At 33.3% G+C, this 22380-nt stretch overlaps 1 protein-coding gene across 1 annotated transcript; it reads left to right on the forward strand.

Moving 5' to 3' along the window:
- Window positions 1-133: 133 nt before the first annotated feature.
- On the forward strand, window positions 134-21120 carry LOC105333152 (molybdenum cofactor sulfurase). Its single transcript, XM_034477808.2, has 15 exons — window positions 134-331; window positions 5051-5207; window positions 5720-6288; window positions 6742-6865; window positions 11759-11835; window positions 12300-12499; window positions 15121-15237; window positions 15539-15949; window positions 16094-16256; window positions 16608-16701; window positions 16850-16980; window positions 17118-17252; window positions 17339-17448; window positions 17564-17668; window positions 21035-21120. Exons 1-15 carry the CDS (start codon window positions 262-264, stop codon window positions 21116-21118), a joined length of 2547 nt encoding a protein of 848 aa, XP_034333699.2. The 5' UTR covers window positions 134-261; the 3' UTR covers window positions 21119-21120.
- Window positions 21121-22380: the final 1260 nt, after the last annotated feature.

The following is a 22380-nucleotide window of genomic DNA, read 5'->3' on the forward strand; positions in this document are numbered from 1 at the left end:
GCGTATTGAGTTTTATTTTAACTTATTAATACTGTATTTGAGATGTCATTTGATAACAAACTCTATATGTTAAGAATTACATCGTGTTTATAAACGCGGATGAATATATGAATACAAATAAGATGCATAGTTTAAAGGTTAAAAGGCAAAAAGGTCATTGGAAGAAAAACATGGCAGCCTCCATGAAGTACTAGATTTTACACCTAAGCTTGTTGATATGGTTTTAATGTTGACAGACGAATATTTTTGCAGAAACTGACTATGGCATTTGTGAATATGTATAATGTAGAGATCGAATCAAGACGAGATAACGAGTTTCCTCAATTGAAAGGTAATGTAATCCTTATATGAAACCATTTGTTTACATTTTTACAAGACACATGTGCGAGGTTATCATTTGCCGTTATCTGGATAAATATTTATAGGACACATGTCGCTACCTTCTAGGGAGTGATCGTGTGACCTCGTTTAAGATATCTTATCAGAAGATTATTGTTAAGACATCCCAAAATCGACATACGATCAATACGGCCTATACGGATATTCTGTTAAATAGCACTATAGTTAGAGTTGTCTCCCTCTAAATCACACTTGCAAAGATAATTAGATTAGTTCATATTGCTTGATTTTTTTAATTGAAATTATAATTAAGACTATATATAACCAGAGGTCTTATTTTTATATTACTCTATTCATTACACTGTGCATTAATTTGATGAAAACTTAAAATGTTACTACATTTTTTATTATACAAATATTATGTAGTACAGTATTATACAGTACAGTATATATCATGAAAAAATAAATGTTATTGTTCTAAATGATCGACAAGAGAGTATATTGTTCACTAAAGTAACTTTTGCTGTGAAGATCGATCAAGGTTCAGTATGTTTGTTTGTTATTCATAAATAAAAAAATACTTTCTTTACTCATTTCTGTATATTGAGCTACTCTCCATCAAGCTTAAATTTATATATGTAACTTTAGTAAGTTGTACAGCTAAGTCAAGAGATTGCACCCTATATATGATTATAGGCATCCAGAGTTTCAAGTCCACCTGGCACCAATTTACAATTTAAGTCGACATTTTGGAAACAAATTCTAGAAATGGGAAAAAAGTGCATGAAGGGAAGAAACTCTGTAAAGTGCATTTGTTTATTTCAAATTTATCTTCAGTTGATAAGATTACAGTGTTTTCCTGAAATCCAAATGTTTCTAAGACATTTTCAGAAATAAAGATATGAAAATAAGAGGAGATTGGTTATTGGGATCACAAATTTGGGTCTGTGATAAAGAGAATTATTTTTCCACATTGTATTGACTCAGTGGTTGTCTGAGGACTCAGGCCATAGTTATGGTCAAGGTACAGTACTTATATAATTGTGAGAAATTGCAGGAGCTCAGATTGATACAAAGGGTAGGTTTTGGTAATGTCAACTTTTAAAATGAGAATCAGTAATAGACAAGTGTTTAATAATTCAATACATTATAAAACATTTCTCCTGGTCAATAGACAGAACAAGATTGAATCAACTTTGAAAAATGCATCTAATATTGGGTCGTGGTAGGAAGTAAATTTTTTTTATTAACAGCACAAATTAATTAATGAATGTCAAAGTATTTTGTATGTCCACAACTTCAAAACACCTCTTACATGAACGTAAACAGTGTTTACTGCTCTCTTTTAAAAATTACATATATGAATTTGAACATCCATTTTTGGGGGGGAGGGGCAATGTTGGAAACCCATGGTCGGTTTCGCCTCTCTTACCTTGAGGTAAGAGATGCGAGACCGACCGTGGGTTTTCGACAGGGGGGGGGGGGGGGGTGCCTGTTAGCTCTGGTGATTTTTTATTGTTCTGAGTTTAAGTTAAGTTTAAGTATACAGTTTATTTAAAAAAAAAAATTAATAACAAAATACAACTCAAGCTCTTTATATTATGAAAATATACATTTTTGGAAATTACACTTGTTCTAGTTATCTTTTTATTTGTTTAAAATAAGCACCACTTCCCCCTCCAATTTCCCTGATAAAGTCCAGTGACCATTTGAAAGACTGAAGAGTAGACTCAGAGATAAAAATAGGATGTTATTGATTTGACTTTTCAATCTAATAAAAGTGGAGGAGGGGGGGGGGGGGGTTCTACTTTTAACAAGTCACACTAATTGATTCATCTTCATCTGGGAAGCTGCCTATACCCATTTTGTCAACATTGCTCAGAGGCACAAGTTCTCTCTAATTTGAACACTTCAGAGACAAATGAGAGATGCTGGGATTACCTAGGCAATGATATAGATTCAGGATTGAAAAATAAGAGGTCTATTTCTGTTGCAACCATAATGATTAATTTCGCATTGATCTAAAGAACTATTTATGGTCCATTTTAATTACGGTACCCTCTGTATCAGTGTCTTTAAACTGGTTTGTTTTTACACCTGAATTGTCATGTTTTTTAAATACAGAATCAGCTTTTAAATCATCTAGTGACAAGAATTAAGATTTATACAGCATCTGTTGTGTTATGCTTAAGGACCAGAATTATTTAGGTCTTTTACATTGTAGATTCCTAATTAAATGCGAGGAATTAATATCCATTTAAACTGCGAGAAGCACATCTCGCAAAATTTAAAATCTTGCTTCTTTTTATTTGGACATATGTAAATTAAATAAAACTATGATATAAAAAATCAGCATTCAGGATATTTTATATTCTTTGATTTGATGCAAAATGGTTGAATCGCAGTATTAAGTACTAGCGTAAAATAAAGCATATACAGCTGAAATCATAAAAATTCAGTCTGTTTTGAAGCATTTGAGAGGTTGAATATTAGCAACCAGAAGAAAACTGAGTAATATATATAATTTTTTAAAAACCTGAGAGAAGTGATGGACATGCACTCTTAGCCATTAAGTCTTGTTACGATGAAAAAAACAAACATTTGTCGTTGGTGTCATTGGCTATAAATGTCTTTCATAACATCTGCCGAGGGATTTCATCCAGACAGACATCAACCCATGTGAAGCTGAAGTCTATAAAAATGTGTTTTGCCGATGGTGGTCAACACTTGAAGGGGCTTTTTGACTGCTGATCTGTGTATTTAAGAGGCTTTGAATCACAAAAAGAAATTTATTAGATTTTTCACCTCAGAATGTGTTATATGCATTTATATCCATGCATTGCTCTTGTCATTAGAAACATACTGGATACATTTTACCTACATGATAAATGTCTCTCTTGATTTAAAATCATGGCTTCTGTTGCAGGAGTAGAAAGCAAATTTTGACTTTGGTAAATTGGTTCATTTTTATTGCAAGGATACTGAAAATAACTTGCAACAAATCATTCTGGGACTTTGATTTTCAGACACCAATAGTATAAAAAACCTCTGTAAATAGACAATCTAAATGTATGATACGTAGCTCAGAGGGGAATTATGTCACCTCATCAAATTTGTTCCCCACAAAAATATTTCCATCTTCCCCATTTTTTAATTCCCCTTACCTTTAACTAGATGGTGTAAAAACCCTCCAGCAATTTCAATCAGGTCCAAATTAGATCGCTGACTGAAATAATGAGATTTTATTAGAGAAGTCTATATAATTAGCTCTGGTCTAAGTGCGTTGGAGAGAATGTCTCTAGTCTATCAACTCCATTAATTTCTATTGATCACGGGACATCATTTTACTGATGAGCAAATTCCAACCCAGCTAGGTGTGAGAATGTTCAGTCATTTCCATGTTTCTGCATATTGAAATATCAGATTCAGCATGCTCGCAAATATATGTTCTCTCTCTGCTAGTTAGAAACTCATTTCTATTCGAGTTAAGGATGTTACATTAAGAGGAAGATAACTTTAATTAGGACTTTTAAAATCATCTGAGCCTTTTGCGATTTTATGCTATTTGAATGAATACTTGAGATAAATTGGTTGGCCAAGAAATTTGAATGGTTGGAAGATAATGAATTGTAACAAAATTTATGATTTATCATGGGGAGGTTGCAGATGTATGAAATTAAAACATATAGGCAGGTCTCAGAAATTTGAAATTTCATATAGATCTATCAAAGGTTGGCCCCAAAACTGATTAAAGATACATAGCAGGCAGGTCTCAGTAATTTGAATTGTTTCGATATGGTCAAGGCTTATTGAACTGAAAATTTTTTGTCGTCTGATGATGCCGTGGAAGAAAGGGGTGAAAGGGAGAGAGAAATCTGGTTTTAAAAAAAGGCATTGTTTAGATGTGAAAGACTTATTACCTGTATGTAACTCCATCCTTTCTTCTTGAATACATTTAAAATTATTTTAAAAACATGTACATGCATTGCTTATAATGTGAAATATCATAGTTTTCAATGAACTACCGTATATACAAAATCTGCTTCACAATGCAAAGGAATTGGCAATGATTGCACTTTTATTTTCAAGAAAACTCTTTGTAATCAATGTTTACTTTGATTACTAGCAAATTCAGGAAGCTTATAGTGCACCGTCTTAGCGTTGTATTTTTATAAGAATATGATAACGGCAATATATAACATAAATTTGTAAGGTTTGTGATTAGCATTCAGACAGCCGCTTTGAAGTGGTAAACCAGCCATCATATTTGAAGCTTATATTGCCAGGAATCCTGACAGTTTACAAAAGTTCAGTCCCAATAAAAATCCACATGATTGCAGACTGTCTAATTAGATGTGTATGTGAAGTGCCATTGGCTTTGATTTATATATATACATGTTACAATATGTAAGAAATATTTTGTGTCAAATAATTTTGGTTCAAGAATGGTAAATGAATGATGAAGTTGCTCAATATAAAAATATAAATAGATGATCATTCTTTTTGGAAATGATTAGAGTTGTTTGCTCTTGTTTTTAATATGTTTCTAAATTCAGTAATCTTGACATAAAATCAGTACCCTCATGACCAGTGACCTTTTAAGACATGGGTAATTTAATTGTTTCAATAACTTTCACAACATTGTTATACCAAACAAAAATGAATTGAAAGAATGTGAATTTAAAGTTTTTTCTTTCATCCTTTTTTTTAGGTTGTACCTATGTAGAACACATTGGAGCGACCCTTTATTCCAAAAGTCAAATTGAGGCTTACCAACAAGAGTTGCTAAGCAACCTCTATGGTAATCCACACAGTCGCAGTGAGAGTAGTAGGCTTAGCACAGATGCTGTGGACCAAATAAGATTCAGGTAACACTATATTGTGGATTTCATTGACATTTGTGAACACATTCAAACAACAAAATGTTCTTTGGCGAAAACCATGATATTTCATCCCCAAGAACCTTAAATGTTGGAAAATCCTTGAAAGTTGGTTCATATAAATTCAAATGTTTTCATTGTATTTTGTGAATCTAAATTATCATCAAGACTCTGCATGAATTTATTTTGATTTGTGTATCACTTTTAAACATGGAATGATTTAATTACCCCAATATTGGTCATGCTAATTGAAATCAAGCTATTATATAGGTATTTTTTTTCCTTACCAAGACCAAAATGTATAATTTTTCCAAACTTGGGGGTTTACACAGTCTAAAAATTAGCAACTTATGATATTAGTTCAGAAAGCTTATAATTCTTTTAATTTGGCAATGAATTGATTTAACAGAATGATAAAATTGATCAAATTTTAAGCAGGACCTTCTTTGTTTTTTTGTGTTTTTCTACTTACGGACTGTCCTACATGTCTTGTTTTGCAGGCTTCTGGAACACTTTAACACAAGTCAAGAGAAATACACTCTGGTCTTTACAGCAAATTGTACAGCTGCTCTTAAAACAATTGCAGAGTGTTTCAGTTTTTCTCAGCCTTTGGAGGATGGTGACGAAGCAAATGATGCACCGTCACAGATGAAAAATTCCCAGTCTGGCTGTTTTTGCTATCTCCTGGACAATCACACATCAGTTCAGGGTATGAGAGAATGCCTTCATAACAAGACATCCGCCATTCTCTGTTTACCCGAGTCAGAACTTTACAACAAAGACATCTCCAAATCTTTCATTCTTGCTCAACAAAACTCATACAACACAGGAAACTGCCTGTTTGTCTATCCAGCTCAGTCTAATTTCTCTGGCCGTAAGTATCCATTATCATGGATAGAGGCGATTAGGAACCAGAAACTAGGATTCCAAAACCAGTTTACAGGAAACTGGTTCACAGTGCTGGATGCTGCAGCCCTGGTTTGCACCTCACCTTTGGATCTTGGGGTCCACAAACCGGATTTTGTAACGCTGTCCTTCTACAAGATGTTTGGTTTTCCAACTGGTTTAGGTAAACATCCAAGCATTAATTATTATCCAAAAAAGTTTGCTATGATTATTATGTAAATTGTCTTTACTTTATGACATAAACCATATACTGTAAGTAAACATGTTTGCAAAATACTAGCAGTACATGTACTGTTTAGAAGTGTACAGCAGAGTAACAATCACAGTGTTTTATTGACTGATACTTTATGATTGTATGCAAGAATGAAGTAAAATACTGTAGATTCCTAATAAAATGCGAGGAATTAATTTCTGCATAAAATCGCGAGAGGCAACCCTCGCAAATTTTAAAATCTCACTTTTATTTTTAAGACAGTTTTGAACTTTAGAAAATTTTATCAAATAATTGGTAATCGCAATTTTATATTCTTTCGATTTGATACAACACAGCGGAATCGTGGAATTAAGTACTCACGTAAAAAAAGGAATATAAAGTACAACTCTGCTCACATTTCAGGGGCCTTGCTTGTCAAGAATTCATCTGCTGCTCTGTTGAGGAAAACCTATTTTGGAGGAGGAACGGTTGCAGCAAGCTCTGCCACAGAAAGGTTTCATGTGTTCAGACCAAACTTGGCAGAGAGGTAGGCAACAGGAAAAGTAAAAATGTGCACTTCAGAAAAAAATATATTTCACTGTAGAATCATTAACATTCAGTGCTGCCATTTTTTGTGGATTGCCCAAAATATACAAGTTTAAGGAGACATAATGATGAAGTTATTTGATTTTCTTTTAGAAATAAATCATTGAAAAATTTAAGACTTGGCCCAGTACAGGTATTAACCTTATTAACATGTATGAATGTTTGATGGAGAGGCATATTTGTTGATAAGTGGTACTGGGTACCCACAAAATCGAGTTCACCTCGAAATAGGAAGAATTTGAATGTAGACATTAAATATATCAAAATTTGTTCCTGAAAAAGAAATGGTTGTTGTACACAACATATACAAGTGTTATATTCGGTAAAATGACGCAGCAAATGAATGAGATACATCAGATAACATGAAAACAGCAGTTGTAGACGATTTGGAGGTCGTTTTCGTTACTGCCCTGATGTGTTTTGTTGAGCAGCTGATATCCAGAAGGTGTGATTTATTGACATAAACCTTTCATAAGTCTCTTAAACACAGAGACTGTAACCCTTCAAAATAAGCAGTTTTCCTTTGGAATGGGCTCACAGGCACAGTTGTCATGCACCAACTCCTTTTCCATCAATATTTTGCAGATAAAATTCAGAATTGTCAACATTTCAATTACATTTCTCCACCCTTCTGTCAGCCCGCTCTCATGTTATCGCAAGCCAGGAGGAGAAATAATCCCCAATCCGCCTGTTTTACATTTTTAATCTAATTTCCTGAAGCTTCTTTTGAATGTTAAGTTTTGACAGGAAAGGGATTTTTTGCCAGTCAAAAAAGAAGTAAAATAAACCTCAAAACATTCCTTCAGTAGCATGTTTATGATCCGAAATCCATTAAAGAGTAGCTGAGTTGTTCCTTTGTAAAGAACAGATTGGGAATTCAATATTTTCTATATACATAAATTGTTCAGGTGATAATCTGTAGGAAGATAAAATGGCTGTAAACTAATGAGTTATGGATGTGATGTCGCAAAATATTGGATTCTTTTATTCGAGTGCATATATATTTCATATACATTTATTGTTTTGTAGGGGATGAACTGTAATAAAAACCATTAAAATGAATTGCTAACATTTGACTGCGAACTAATCATTTCTCTTTTCTTGATTGGCTATCTAAAATTAAGTTGCAGCGCAGTTTAATGTCAACTTTATATTTTCAGGGAGAAGTTTCATTTTGAAAAAACAAACATCTTTATTTTGAAAACTATTCTTTTCTTTTAACAAACTAAAAGTCATATTCCGTAGGTAAACAAAACATATAGGACCTCTATGAAGCTTACCTGTAATATACAGGGAAATATTCGCCCCATTTTATTTTTGCCCCTTTTGCCCTTCTTTGTATATAGGCAAATTTAAGATTGGGCAAATTCCTTTGTCTCAAACTATCTTTCTTTTATTCACAATTTTGTATGGGTGAATTCAAGATGGGGCAAAACCATTTGCATGTGAAAAAGGGTGAAAATAACATTTTGGGGGGGGGGGGGGGAAATAACCCTGTATAGTGTAACATTAATAGAATCCTACTAATAACTACTAGAACTTAACAACCAGCATACATACCGGCAGATTTTTTATTCAAGTCAATCAATAAAAATCATTTGTTTGAAAGTTTTGTTTGTAAATTTAAGATTTTATCTCCCTCCCTCATCAATTTTGTATTCTGAAGATGACATTAAATGTAGAATTAACTTGGGACAGTCTGAGGAATAAGAGAATTTATTGGAAATGGAAAGAAACAAAAACGCCAAACCTGAAATTAATTTTGCTCCTTTGAAATGAGGTCTCAATTAGTGACCAAAAAGAGACAAGGAGATGGTTATAAGTGAATCTATTTATAGTAAGAGTTACGAAAATACAGTCACACTGGACTTTACTTCTCACGGAAACAGAATTACCAGGCGTTTGTAGCTAGTACACCACTGTTTCTCCGTCTTTTTGACACTTTTTAGACCTCTGTAACAGGAGAGGACATATTTTACAATTAAGGTTTATTGATTTCTGTGGCTACATTCGTACAGGGATAAACTCCCGATGACAAAATTCCGCAAATTGCTTCAGAAAAAAACCAGAGCTAGTAATTGCAATTTGCTTTACTCGTGAAAGCCCCCTTTTTGTCAGAAAAGATTTTAATGAGTGGGGAAAAAGGAAGAAGTTCCTTTCAAACTAAAATGTAATTAATGAATACTAATGCCCCTTATTTTTTCTCTGTCCATAGCTGATTTATGTAAATGTAGCTTTTTGATGAACAAAACTAATAACAGGGCTGCTATGAAGTCTTCAGGGGAAAAAAGACACGTTCATATCCGTTATTTATTAATAATGTTCATATCCGTTATTTATTAATAATTTTCTGTTCAATTTTGCATTTCCCATTTAGATTCAACAAGTGCAGAAAGACATGAAAACAGACATAACTTATATTAAATATTGGATTTTGAAAATTCTAATTCCCACGTGCACTTCATAATGAATGAAAAAATGATTCTCATATACCGTACTGTATACACATGACAGAACACTGCTTTTAATATGAAGACTGTTCATTTGAGAATAAATCACGTCAACTTAAACCATATAATCCTTTTTATCTGTATGTTGTAGCACCTAATATTGGGAGTCTTTGGTGTCCATGCAGAACTTGGCCCCACAAAATAACACTGTTAATCAAATTCTGAGTCTTCCCCAGGCTCTTGCGGGTATATAAACTTCATACTTTATTTTGATTTGATTAAGCTTTATAAATATTTCTCAAAATTTCAAAACAACTGCCTTGAAGGTAGGATTTTGCGGGAGACCATAAATAAACACTCCGTGTAATATTGGGTCAAATGAAAATATTTTTAAATCTGTTGTCAACTGTACTATGCTTACGATTTCTAAAGATCATTGCCTTGTGTTCTGTCACCAATTGGAATTGAAAATAGCCCCTATTAATCACCCCCAATCGACTTATTTCCTTATATATTTAAAGTTTATGAACAATATTGTGGTTCAAACACATCTGATATTAGTTTTAAAGCTGATTGCATGTGGACTAAGATTTAAATACGGCCAAAATATTTGATTTTATTAAATGTCCTGTTTCTGACATTCGTACATGGCTGTATTTTTGTGTGCAAGACTTGTCAATATAAAACACTTTAAACATAAGAATAAACAATACTTGTATGATATTTTTTAAATATAGTATTGGTTGGCCTAATTAAATTTCCATCTAATTAATATCTGAAAATAAGCATTGACTTGTTCCAAACATCTAATTTTGAGTAGATTGTCTCAATGTAATTCTTTGAATATTTCTCAAAAAAACATAATTATTGAACTTTACTGCCTTCTTTATGATGAACTTTGATTACCGGGTATTAATTATCACAATTCTAAAGATAAAGCACTCTCCAGTTCATTTATCATTAGAGAACTTGTTCAGCCATGATGCCCACAATACAAAATGTTTATGTGATGCACTATTGAGATAGATGTACAAATTCAAGGACTTTAAAAAAAATAGGTGTACAAATTCAAGGACTTTGAAAAAAATAGGTGTACAAATTCAAGGACTTTGAAAAAAATAGGTGTACAAATTCAAGGACTTTGAAAAAAATAGGTGTACAAATTCAAGGACTTTGAAAAAAATAGGTGTACAAATTCAAGGACTTTAAAAAAAATAGGTGTACAAATTCAAGGACTTTGAAAAAAATAGATGTACAAATTCAAGGACTTTGAAAAAAAATAAATAGATGTACAAATTCAAGGGCTTTGAAAAAAATTAAGTGACTTCTGACTTGAATGCTGTACATGCATTAATTTTGTTATTTTTAGTCCTTTATCATGTTATCTTGACTGTAGGCCAACATGGTAATGTCAATATATTGAATTGAATTAAAATCAATAATTTAAGAAAATTGTTGATTCATAATCTACGTTTACTTTCGAATTATTTTTAATTTCCATGCACCAGTAGTCAGTACATGTGTACTTGGTCCTGATTCTGCTTCTTAATTCCAAATCGCATTTCAGTTGGTCGAAAATCATTTAGAAAAACACATTCATTCAAAAAAATTCCCATTTCTCAGCTGAGAAGGCTTGGACTATGTGCATTTTCTTCATAAGCGCATAAATCTTGTAGCTTCTATGAAAAGGAATTTCAGATCAATAAAGCCCGTCGTAGAGTGAGGGAGACTCTGTTGGATTACTCTGCATGGCGAAAAGCCATGCGATGAAATAACCAAGTTGTCATTGAAAGATTTGGTCACCTGTAGCTTTAGCCAGGGAACTGATTAAACCAGGAGTTTATCACTTGAACAAAAAAAGAAAAAGAAATCTGGCATTGATTTTCTTGATGGCTCAAGCCTGTGGTGTGATTTCCTTTGTGGAGATGTCCATACATGCCTATTTCACCATAATAGTAGAATTAGCAGTGGAAGAGTAGGTGTCTGTTCTCTGGTATCAGTTAGAAAAATCAAGCAGAATACATTTAGTGCACTGATCTGAATTAGATAACGGCTCAATATTTAATGAAAACAGTTGATATTTGAGGAACTGCTGAGGCACAAAAAGTCATATGCAAATAACGAACCCCCAGTCATTTGGTTTATCACTGCGTATTGAAAAATGACAACATAGCATTGTGTTTATATAGAGAATTAATAATTTACATTCAAATTCACAAACTTATTTGAGTTTGATTGAAACAAAACTCTTTAAACAATACAAAATGACAACAAATGTTAAATTGATCTTATCATGTAGTTATGAATGATGCATGGATGAAAATCGATTTGGAATAAATAGTTTTTATTGTACATGTACTGTATTCCTGTCTTTTTTTCTTCAGGTTTGAGGATGGCACAATTCCATTTTTAGACATAATTGCCGTGAGACATGGCTTGGATGCCTTGAAGAAAATTGGAGGTAAAGCAATCAAAATTCTTCATTTCATGACTCAATTATAATCAAACAGAGAATGATAGCCATTGATCTGAGTGCCTAAATTTCTGTCCCTCTCATTTTGACAATCAGTAATGGCCAATTTTAATTGTGTGGTGTCCATTATCATTGTCTTCTAGTGTTTTTCTGATTTTCCGAAACGTGCGGTTGCATTTTATCTGGGTAGTAAATTACTGAATAATATACATTGTGGGGTCTCGGATAATTGAGTACCAATCTTTTCGCTATTTATGTGCCATGCTGGTTGCTCTATCAGATCTGTTTTCTCATCATAAAACGATATGAGATGCTAGTGTCATAAATGATGCATTAAGTGTAGCAGGGGAAACTAATTGTTCTAAAGATAATGAAACCAAAAAGTTAATGATTTTCAATTTCTCAGCTGTTTGCCGTTCCATTTCATTTAATTCTTAGTTTTTTTTACACAGGTAGCATGGAAAGAATTTCAGGACACACATTTTACATTGCTAAATATTTTCATCATAAACTTGCTCACCTGCGGCACAGCAGTGGGGTTAATGTAGCAGAGACATACACCAATGGGAACTTCAAGGACCCAGAAACCCAAGGAGGAGTTGTAAACTTCAATCTTTTCCGAGCAAATGGGGACTACATTGGATTTGCAGAAGTAAGAGAGAGTGCTAAAAGGGGAATAACTTGTAAACAAGTTTCTTTTTTTAAGGAGGGTGTCCAGCCATCGTGTAAATTTGAGGTCAAAAATGTAAATATTTTTTCAACCGGCTTGTTTATGCCAAAAACTGACCAAAACTGTTGTCCAGATATAGAAAAGCAATAAATATATATGTAGGATCTCTCATGATTTTTTATGGTATATGATTTTTATCCAATGAGTTGTGTGTTTTCTATCCCGAGCATTGGCGAGGGGATAGAAAACACACGAGTTGAATAAAAATCCTATACCATCAAAAATCATGAGAGATTGTTTTTATCACAGGTTTTACCGTGTTTTTTGCTTATCTCAATTTTTTCTGTAAAAATTGTAATTGTGAATTCATGAAAAATAAATGAAACAACATTAAGTGCTTCACATTTACAACTCAACACTTTTCAACTGAATTAATTATTTACTTTTTCATTCTATGTACGTCAATCAACCGCCTAAACCTACTAAATTTTTAATTATGACATCATGTTGCGTGAGAACACACAGTGTAATATCAAAAATTTATCTCATGAGTGATTTTCACCATACATTGAGATGAACATGTGATAAAAGGTTTCAAGTGTTGTTTGCAAATTGCTTACACAAGTACAGAAAAAAGCCCTTGTTAATCACTCAGACCTGCACAGTTGCAGACTTGCATTGAAGATTTAAAAAACCTGAAAAAATATATATAAGCGGTAATTGGTGTCCACTGTACAAATATTTGTTGAGAAAAAGGTTAAACCTTGCACATTTATGTTGAAGCATTGTCTCAAAATTAAGTACCCTATTCTAATCAGTCGGCATGAAATCTATTCGTATAATAAGAAAAAATCCAGTCTTTACTTAGAACTCCTTTGTTTATGGAGGTGCATTGACATAAGGAATAAGGAATCATTCTTTGAGTATTATGAGGTGATAATTTTGGTCAGGGCGTGATCAAATCCAATAAAGCCCCAAGGGCTTTATAGTAGATTTGATCACGCCCTGACCGAAATAATCACCTCATAATATTCAAAGAATGATTCCTTATTACATATATTTATATAATTTTAAACCATCTTACGATTAAATATTTAAATATAAATAAGCAAATTGCTGGCGCCTCAATTTGGCTTTATGAGTTATATGGTACAAAATCAAAATGTAGCGTTATCAAAGGCAAAGACACAGGAAAATATAAATATACATATTTTTATACAAAAAAATATATGTCAATTCAAAACAAACAATCTGTGTGGAATGTGACAGACATAATTACTGTTTGTTGGGGACCAATGTTCGTGGCGGATAACCCTTGGCCACAAATGTACATCCCCACAAATTTATTTACACCCATTTGTTGAATACTTATTAAAATTATTCCGAACTTGCTACCAACGAAATTATGTCCCCACAAACCAGGAAAAATTTGGCTGCCCACAAAGAATGAAAACGATTCCATAGTATACAAGCCCGAAGTTTATTTTTTCAGTTCTCTATGTACTATACAGAATTAAAGTAAATATTTTTAGAAGTTGGGTAGGGGTTCAAAAGATGGATTATTTTAAATAAAAAATAAACATTTACTCGTATTTTACATTGAAAATATAACTTCAATGTACCTCCATAGTTACAAAAAAATATACATGTATCTTGTGCCGACAGATGTACGTGTCTTAAACCAATTTTAAGAATAGGATATACCCTACTTCAAGACAAAGCTGCAGCATAAATGGGTAAGCTTCAACCTTTTTCTCAATAAATGTTGTAGAGTGGATTCCAATGACCTTCATTCCTTTTTTTAAATGTTCAATTTAAGTCTGCACTGCACAGTTCTAAGTGATTACAAAAGGCATTGTTCTGTTCTTGTATGCATGATTCAAAACAACATTTAAAATCTATTTATTGCATTTTTTTTATCTTTTGACAACAGTTTTGGTAAGTTTTTGGCAGAAACAGTTCAAGAAATGATCTTCTATAACATTCCAGCTTAACACATTTACCAAATCTAATATATAATGTAACATCTGAATTCCTTCTTTTTAAGAAATGCCTTGCTAATTTTTGGTACAGATGTTACATTGCCTTGCTAACTTTGTGTACATGTGTTACATTGCCTTGCTAATTTTGGGTACATGTGTTACATAGCCTTGCTAATTTTGGGTACATGTGTTACATAGCCTTGCTAATTTTAGGTACATGTGTTACATTGCCTTGCTAACTTTGTGTACATGTGTTACATTGCTTGCTAACTTTGTGTACATGTGTTACATTGCCTTGCTAACTTTGTGTACATGTGTTACATTGCCTTGCTAATTTTGGGTACATGTGTTACATAGCCTTGCTAATTTTGGGTACATGTGTTACATAGCCTTGCTAATTTTAGGTACATGTGTTACATTGCCTTGCTAACTTTGGGTACATGTGTTACATAGCCTGCCTAATTTTGGGTACATGTGTTGCATTGCCTTGCTAATTTTGGGTACATGTGTTGCATTGCCTTGCTAATTTTGGGTACATGTGTTACATAGCCTTGCTAACTTTGGGTACATGTGTTACATTGCCTTGCTAACTTCGGGTACATGTGTACTTCTCTTTTTCAGGTGGACAGGCTGGCACAGTTGTATAACATTCACCTCAGAACTGGCTGTTTCTGCAACATTGGAGCATGTCAGATGTTTCTTAAGATCTCCTCAGAGGACATCAAGTCAAACCTTCAGGTCAACTAAAACATTCTCTACCACCCACCCCTGCATGAATATGGCAGAGCATATAGTGTTTCTATCTTCTGTTTCTCTGTCTTCTGGTCTGTAGATAAGAGCAATTCTAAAGTGACATAATTTTTCTGACTTTTACCTTCTTACAACGTTGTTTTTTTCTTCAGAAATCGTTAAAACTTAAACATTTTAGAATATAATGATTCATAGTTTCAAAATGTGGCTGGACAGTAAAGTAAAGTTCCAGGAAATCAAAATAACTAATAAATAGAAATGTCCAAATTTGAAAGATTAATGTTTTTAGGCTGGTCATGTCTGTGGAGATGACAGGGATTTAATCAATGGCCGCCCAACAGGATCCATCAGGATTTCCTTTGGATACATGTCCACCCTTCAAGATGCCCAGCACTGCCTCAAATTCATTGTGGAGAACTTTCTGGAGACAGCCAATCCAAAGCCTGTCTTTACAGAGAAATGGGATGAAGTGCAATTTGAAGATGAATTTGAAAATTCCTATGAAGTCAAACTGGAAATGAAGAGTATCGAATTAAAAGACAGTGTTACCATGGATACTGATCATAGAGGCTCTGAATGCACCAGCATTGGTCTGTATAGTATGTCACAAATGACACAAGCAGTTTCACCGTGTTTGGACAATGTCATTATTCTGACCAACATCTGCTTGTATCCTGTCAAATCGTGTGCTGCCTTTAAGGTGAATAGATTTCTTTGCACTTCTCACTAACACATACATATTTCTTCTATAAAGTTTAAGCATATAAAAGTTATAATACATTTAGCAAATAATATTAAGAGGAAAGATACAAAGACTGTTTTCATTGGTGTTTGTACATTGTAGGTATCTGAGTGGGAAATCGGACCAAGGGGCCTCCTGTTTGATAGAAACTGGATGATCGTGTCAGAGAATGGAGTGGCTATAAGTCAGAAGAGGGAGCCCAACCTCTGTCTAATCAAACCCTCCCTCGATCTGGTACAGCAGACGTTGACACTCAGCTACAAAGGTAACCACTGTCACACCTCAAGTAGATATATGTACAGATATCTAACACTGAACATCAGATATTTATCTTAACTCTGAACATCTCTACAGATATTTATCTTAACTCTGAACATCTCTACAGATATTTATCTTAACACTGAACATCTCTACAGATATTTATCTTAACACTGAACTTCTCTACAGATATTTATCTTAACTCTGAACATCTCTACAGATATTTATCATAACACTGAACATCTCTACAGATATTTATCTTAACTCTGAACATCTCTACAGATATTTATCTTAACACGGTAAAATATACCATGATCAACAAGAGAAAAATCTGACAACACTTTTGATTGATTTACAGATATGAAACCTGTGACCACAACTTTAAACAGAGAAGAGAAAGATTTCCACAGCAGTGCATCAATGTGCTGTACCAGTAAAATATGTGGCGACAGGTAAGGGACTAAGGGTACCACTAAAGTATTTAGTCTCATTTAATATCAAGCTGGGACAGGAGGTTCTGGAGCTAGGGTTGGGTTGATAACTGATTCCTGGTTCTTTGACATCTAGTTTGATTTGTATGATAGTAGTATTGTTCTCCAGAGTTCTTGGGACTGACTGTGGTGATCATGTGTCGGATTGGATCAGTGAAGCTTTAGGGAGACCCGGATGTCGCCTCATTCAGCAAAACAACAACCACATCAGGACCAGTAAGCTGAAGGACAAGGAAAATGGTATTTGTTGTAGCTGGGCTTTTTTTTCAAACATGAACGTATGAAATGATTGAATGTTATTGCAAGGCAGAGAAAACTGAAATTACTGTATAAAGAGATTGATATATTTTGGTTTTTTTGTAATGATATTTTTGCAGATATAACTAAAGAAGAGAATTTATCATTATCAAACGAGTCCCAGTATCTCCTGATCTCCAGACCAAGTGTACAGGAGCTCCTCAGCAAAATCAAAGAGAGGCAGAGTAATGAAAATGAGGCTGGAGAACAAATAGGTACTACAGTCAGTCTAAAACTAAAAGAATGTTTTTTTTTTAAAATTGGAAGCATGCATAAAATTACTATTTTTTTTTTACATCAGATTTAGAAAATCTGGTTCATCGCTTTCGAGCTAATTTAATTGTTGATGGCGGAATCGGTTATGAGGAGGACAGCTGGGAGCAAATTCAGATAGGACGACACAGATTTATGGTAGGTAGACACTTCAACAACCTACCAAATTTTTAATGGAGCAATCAGAGACAGTGTTTCCTATATACAGAACATGTTGAGAAATTAATGACCTTTGACCTATTTGTTTATCCAGGGTCAAGGCGGGTGTACTCGCTGTCAGATGATTTGTCTGGACCAGGAAACAGGACAGAGGAGCAAGGAACCACTCAGGACCCTGGCTGTTAGCAGGGGGAGAAAGGTCAGTACTAAATCATAGGAGGAGGGTACAGACAGGTACTACATGTATTTATTATTGAGCTCAAAGTGGCTCAATGCAGACACAAAAGTCATATGTGATTGACAAGTTCACTTTTCACCCTAGTCTCATCTTTTGGTCAATAAAGGAATATTAGCTCATTTTTGATCCTAATCTCACCTACATCAAGGGAACATTCAGGGGAAAAGTAATGGTAATCATATCACAAATGTACTGAAATTTCATTGTTTTGATCCCCACCAGTTCTAGCTTAGGTTTCAAAGAGTATGCAGGTCAAAATATTAATAAGTGGATGGTAAAAGTAGTTATTAGTACACATTTTTAGCTCACTGAGACGAAGTCAGGGGGAGCTTATGCTATACCGTCGGCGTCGGCATCCGGACCTGGTTAAAGTTTTTGTTGCAGGTCCTGTATCTAAGCTATTACTTGTCCTATCTTCACCAAACTTGCATGGATGATGCATCTGGACCTACTTATGGACTTGAAAGACTTGGATGCTGAATCTGAGTCCTAAATTTCAGATGCTGGAGGAGGATAAGGTTGTTGGACCAGGTTAAAGTTTTTGTTGCAGGTGCCCTTTGATAGCAGTATCTAAGTTACTGCTGGTCCGTACTTCACCAAACTTGCATGGATGGTGTGTCTTATGATACTGATGCACCCGACAGGCTTGAGTGCTGAATCTGAGCTATAGGTTTCAGATGCTGGAGGAGGTTAAGGTTTTTGGAGCAGGTTAAAGTTTTTGTTGCAGGTGCTCTTTGATAGCAATATCTAAGTTACTGCTGGTCCATACTTCACCAAACTTAATTGCATGGTGTGTCTTATAATACTGATGCACCAGGCAGGCTTGGGTGCTGAATCTGAGCTATAGGTTACAGATGCTGAAGGAGGTTAAGGTTTTTAGAGCTGGTTAAAGTTTTTGTTGCAGGTGCCCTCTGATGATTATATCTTAGTTACTACTTGTCCTAACTTCACCAGATTTCCATGGATGGTGCGTCTTATGATACTGATGCACCAGACAGGCTTGAATGCTGAATCTGAGTCATAGGTTTCGGATGCTGGAGGAGGTTAAGGTTTTTGGAGCTGGTAAAAGTTTTTGAAACAGGTGCCCTCTGATGATTATATTTTTGTTATTTCTTGTCCTAACTTCACCAGACTATAATGTGATATTGACCGGTCAATATTTTTCGGACGAGCTGATATTACAATTATTGACTATTCGTCTAAATAGAGTTATATAGTGAGAATATACTACTGAATATAACAATGTATAATATTATATTGTATTATTAATTTTATATTTTATCACATGATACTATTACATAAGATATTGCAAAATATAATATTGTATCCTATGATACAATATTGTATATTCTATAATATTGTATCATACGATATTGTATAATATGATATTAGTTTCTGTAATATAGAATTATATCACATGAAATTGTATAATATGATACTGTAATATTTTATATTGTTAAACTTACATGTTAAATACTGAAATCTGATTGGTTAAGACGCAGTTAATAATATTTTCTATTACCCTTCGCGTCGGTTGACAATGGTTTTCGAGGGGTGTCAATTTCAACTGTTACCCTCCCAAACAGGCACTATTTATATAATATCGTATCATACGATATTGTATAATGTGATATTGGTTTATAATATGATATATTATCACATCACATGAAATTGTATTGTATGATATTGTAAAATATATAATTGTATCATATGATATAATATGTATAATATGATATTGTATTATAAAATATTTTACTTTATCACATAATATTGTATCATTTGATATGATACAATGTTGTATCAAATTATATTGTATCATATGATACAAAATCATATTATGTATCAAAAATGATACAGTATCATACAATATCATACTATATAATACAATATAATATCATATGTTTCAATATTATGATGTATTATGTAATATGATATTGTAATATTATACTATATTGTTTTATATATTATGTTGTTTTCCCTTGGACTGAAATGTCACATTTTCATTGGTTTAAACATAGCACATGATTGCCTCATATATCTCTATATTTGTTCTGTGATAAATAATATTAGGCAATATGGCCGTCATTGGTCGACGCTTCGCTTACTCATTTCGACATTTCATAGTATTTTATACATAAACTGCATGCTGTAAGTTCTTAAAGTATTTGGAGTTGTTGCCCTTTGAAATTCTTTAAAATTAGAGTAGTTGCCCTTAGAATATTGACGTCACATTGTTTTGTCTGGAACAGAACAAAATGGCAGCGTCAAAATTTGCTCAAATCTCTGCAGGGGAAAGGGAGAAAACATTTGAAATTGAATAGCAACAAAACATTGTAAGTAAACATGGGTAAAGCAAAGATTTTGAAAGAGTATTTGAAAGGTGAGATGAAAATTTTGAAGAGTTTAAATGAGTTAAATTGGACGAGATGTAAGGCATCTTGTACATAGCTTTGCGTAGATCATCGCTATTTGTGAATAAATATGTCGCTTGATAGTCCTCGAGAAAACAAAACACTTATTAGGTTAGTTACTGACTCACTACGGAAATATATTGGGTTGATCAATCTCATAGAAGGCTCGGCTTCGCCTCGCCATCTATGAGATTGATCAACCCAATATATTTCCGTAGTGAGTCAGTAACTAACCTAATAAGTATGTGATCAAATACAATAACGTATAACACAATACAATGTCATATCATACGTTACAATATCATATCTCATCATTGTTTATTATATTATTTTATTGTATTATATGATATATGTTGTAAATATGATAGGATGCAATATTTAATTTTATATTATTGTATTGATTAACATATGAACATATGATTATCATATAATTTTTTAACAGATGATATATGATATTGTGTCAAAACAGAATCCATGAATATCCAAGATCATGAAGTATGATTTTCATTTAATATGATAAAGGTGGTCTCATAAAGGTGAAGTCTCATAAGGGTGATGTCTCGTCTCAGTGAGCTTTGTAATCTGTGATTACCTATGTTTTGTAGTCAAACAATACACGTGGGTACTAAATACATGTATGTGTTTGATTTACCAATCTAAATTTTTAATTTCTGCGCCAGGGTATATTCATTAAGCTTACTACCGTAGCTGCACGTCTAGGTCGTCCATCCGAATTTTTTCAGACCAGAGCTACAGACCAGCAGCTAGCCATGTAACTTAACTAGTGTAAATTTCCCCCACATGTTAATACTGTAACCAGTAACAGAAAATCAAAATGTAGTAGCAGAATGGTTCAAATACTTTATGATCTAATTAGGCTGATAAATGGCATTTGAATTGATTTGTGATTTTTCAGATTCCATTTGGAATACATGTGAGAAATGATGCACATTCTGAAGGAGCCAGACTGAGGGTAGGGGATATAGTTCAACTTGTATAGCCTTGTATAGCCAAATTTATATGACGCAAAAGAAGATCTTCGTTTTTATTTTCTTTACACAAATCTAGAAAAAGGTGCTACTGGTTTTTATTTTGATGCATTTACATGTAACTTGAACAATATTTGAACAACCAAAGAAGTATAAGTTAATAGAATTATTATATATGTGGGCTTTTTAATTAAATCATTTTTCTACTTTTTTTTAATCCTTGTATACAACACATGTAATGGGTACATGCAAGTTTTATTTATTATAATGTTGACCATATTTATAACCTGCATAATCAGACACTTCATGCGCCATTTTACATTCCATAAAGTGCAGAAATGCTATGTACATATATATGATACCAGTACTTGAAACGTACTAACTATCCATTTTATTTATTTAGTATAGAATCATGTTATTTATGTCAGAGTTATAATATTCAGTAACATGTGTATGAAGTCTATAATGATGCATCTGCACATTAACTGCCTTTATTGTACATATCTTGTTATGTATACGGACTTCTTTTTTATGGTTTTGAAACCATGCACAGGTGCCAACATTGTAAGGCTTTTTTAGTTACATGTATTCAATAGATATGCAGATTTTAAAAGATAAAACTTCTGTATACCGTATTTAGTCTTTCAATATCTGTTGATCCATATCAATGTTTTCAAAGCTATGAGCAAACTTGGGCATAGTGTAATAGCTTTTTAGGGTGATTTTAATCTGTGATATCATTTTCAAGTGCTAGGACAATCATATTTCAGGACTGTTGATTTGTACAATTATATACCTGTACATGTACAGAGAAACATGCCTATAACAAAATGCCAGGGATGGGTGATTTCGTTTTGATATAAGCGTATTTCATTATATCTGTCTAGATAACAACGTTATAAACCCACAGGAAATGAAAAATCACTTTGCTGTAAGCGTCAATTCATTATTAGCATGTTCGCTATACATGTAACCGAGTTCTACTGTAATGTCTTTCACAGGTTTTCATATAAATTTATATACAAATGTTTAATAAAATAGTTACATCTTCAACAGAACAATTTGTCTTCGGTTTTTGGGAGTTGATTTTAATCAACTCTCCTATGCAGTTACTCAGACAAACCGAAAGTGAAACAGTGTTTGGACCTCAGCACAAATCATTGCTGCTGACAAGACTTAGTTCTTGAAAATAATTGATAAATTCGATGTAATGTATGCTAAAGCATTGTTTTTCAAAGAAACTTATTTATAAATACCTTGAAAATAGTAAGTT

The sequence above is a fragment of the Magallana gigas genome, chromosome 5 (genome assembly GCF_963853765.1).
Source record: "Magallana gigas chromosome 5, xbMagGiga1.1, whole genome shotgun sequence".
Taxonomy (NCBI): domain Eukaryota; kingdom Metazoa; phylum Mollusca; class Bivalvia; order Ostreida; family Ostreidae; genus Magallana; species Magallana gigas.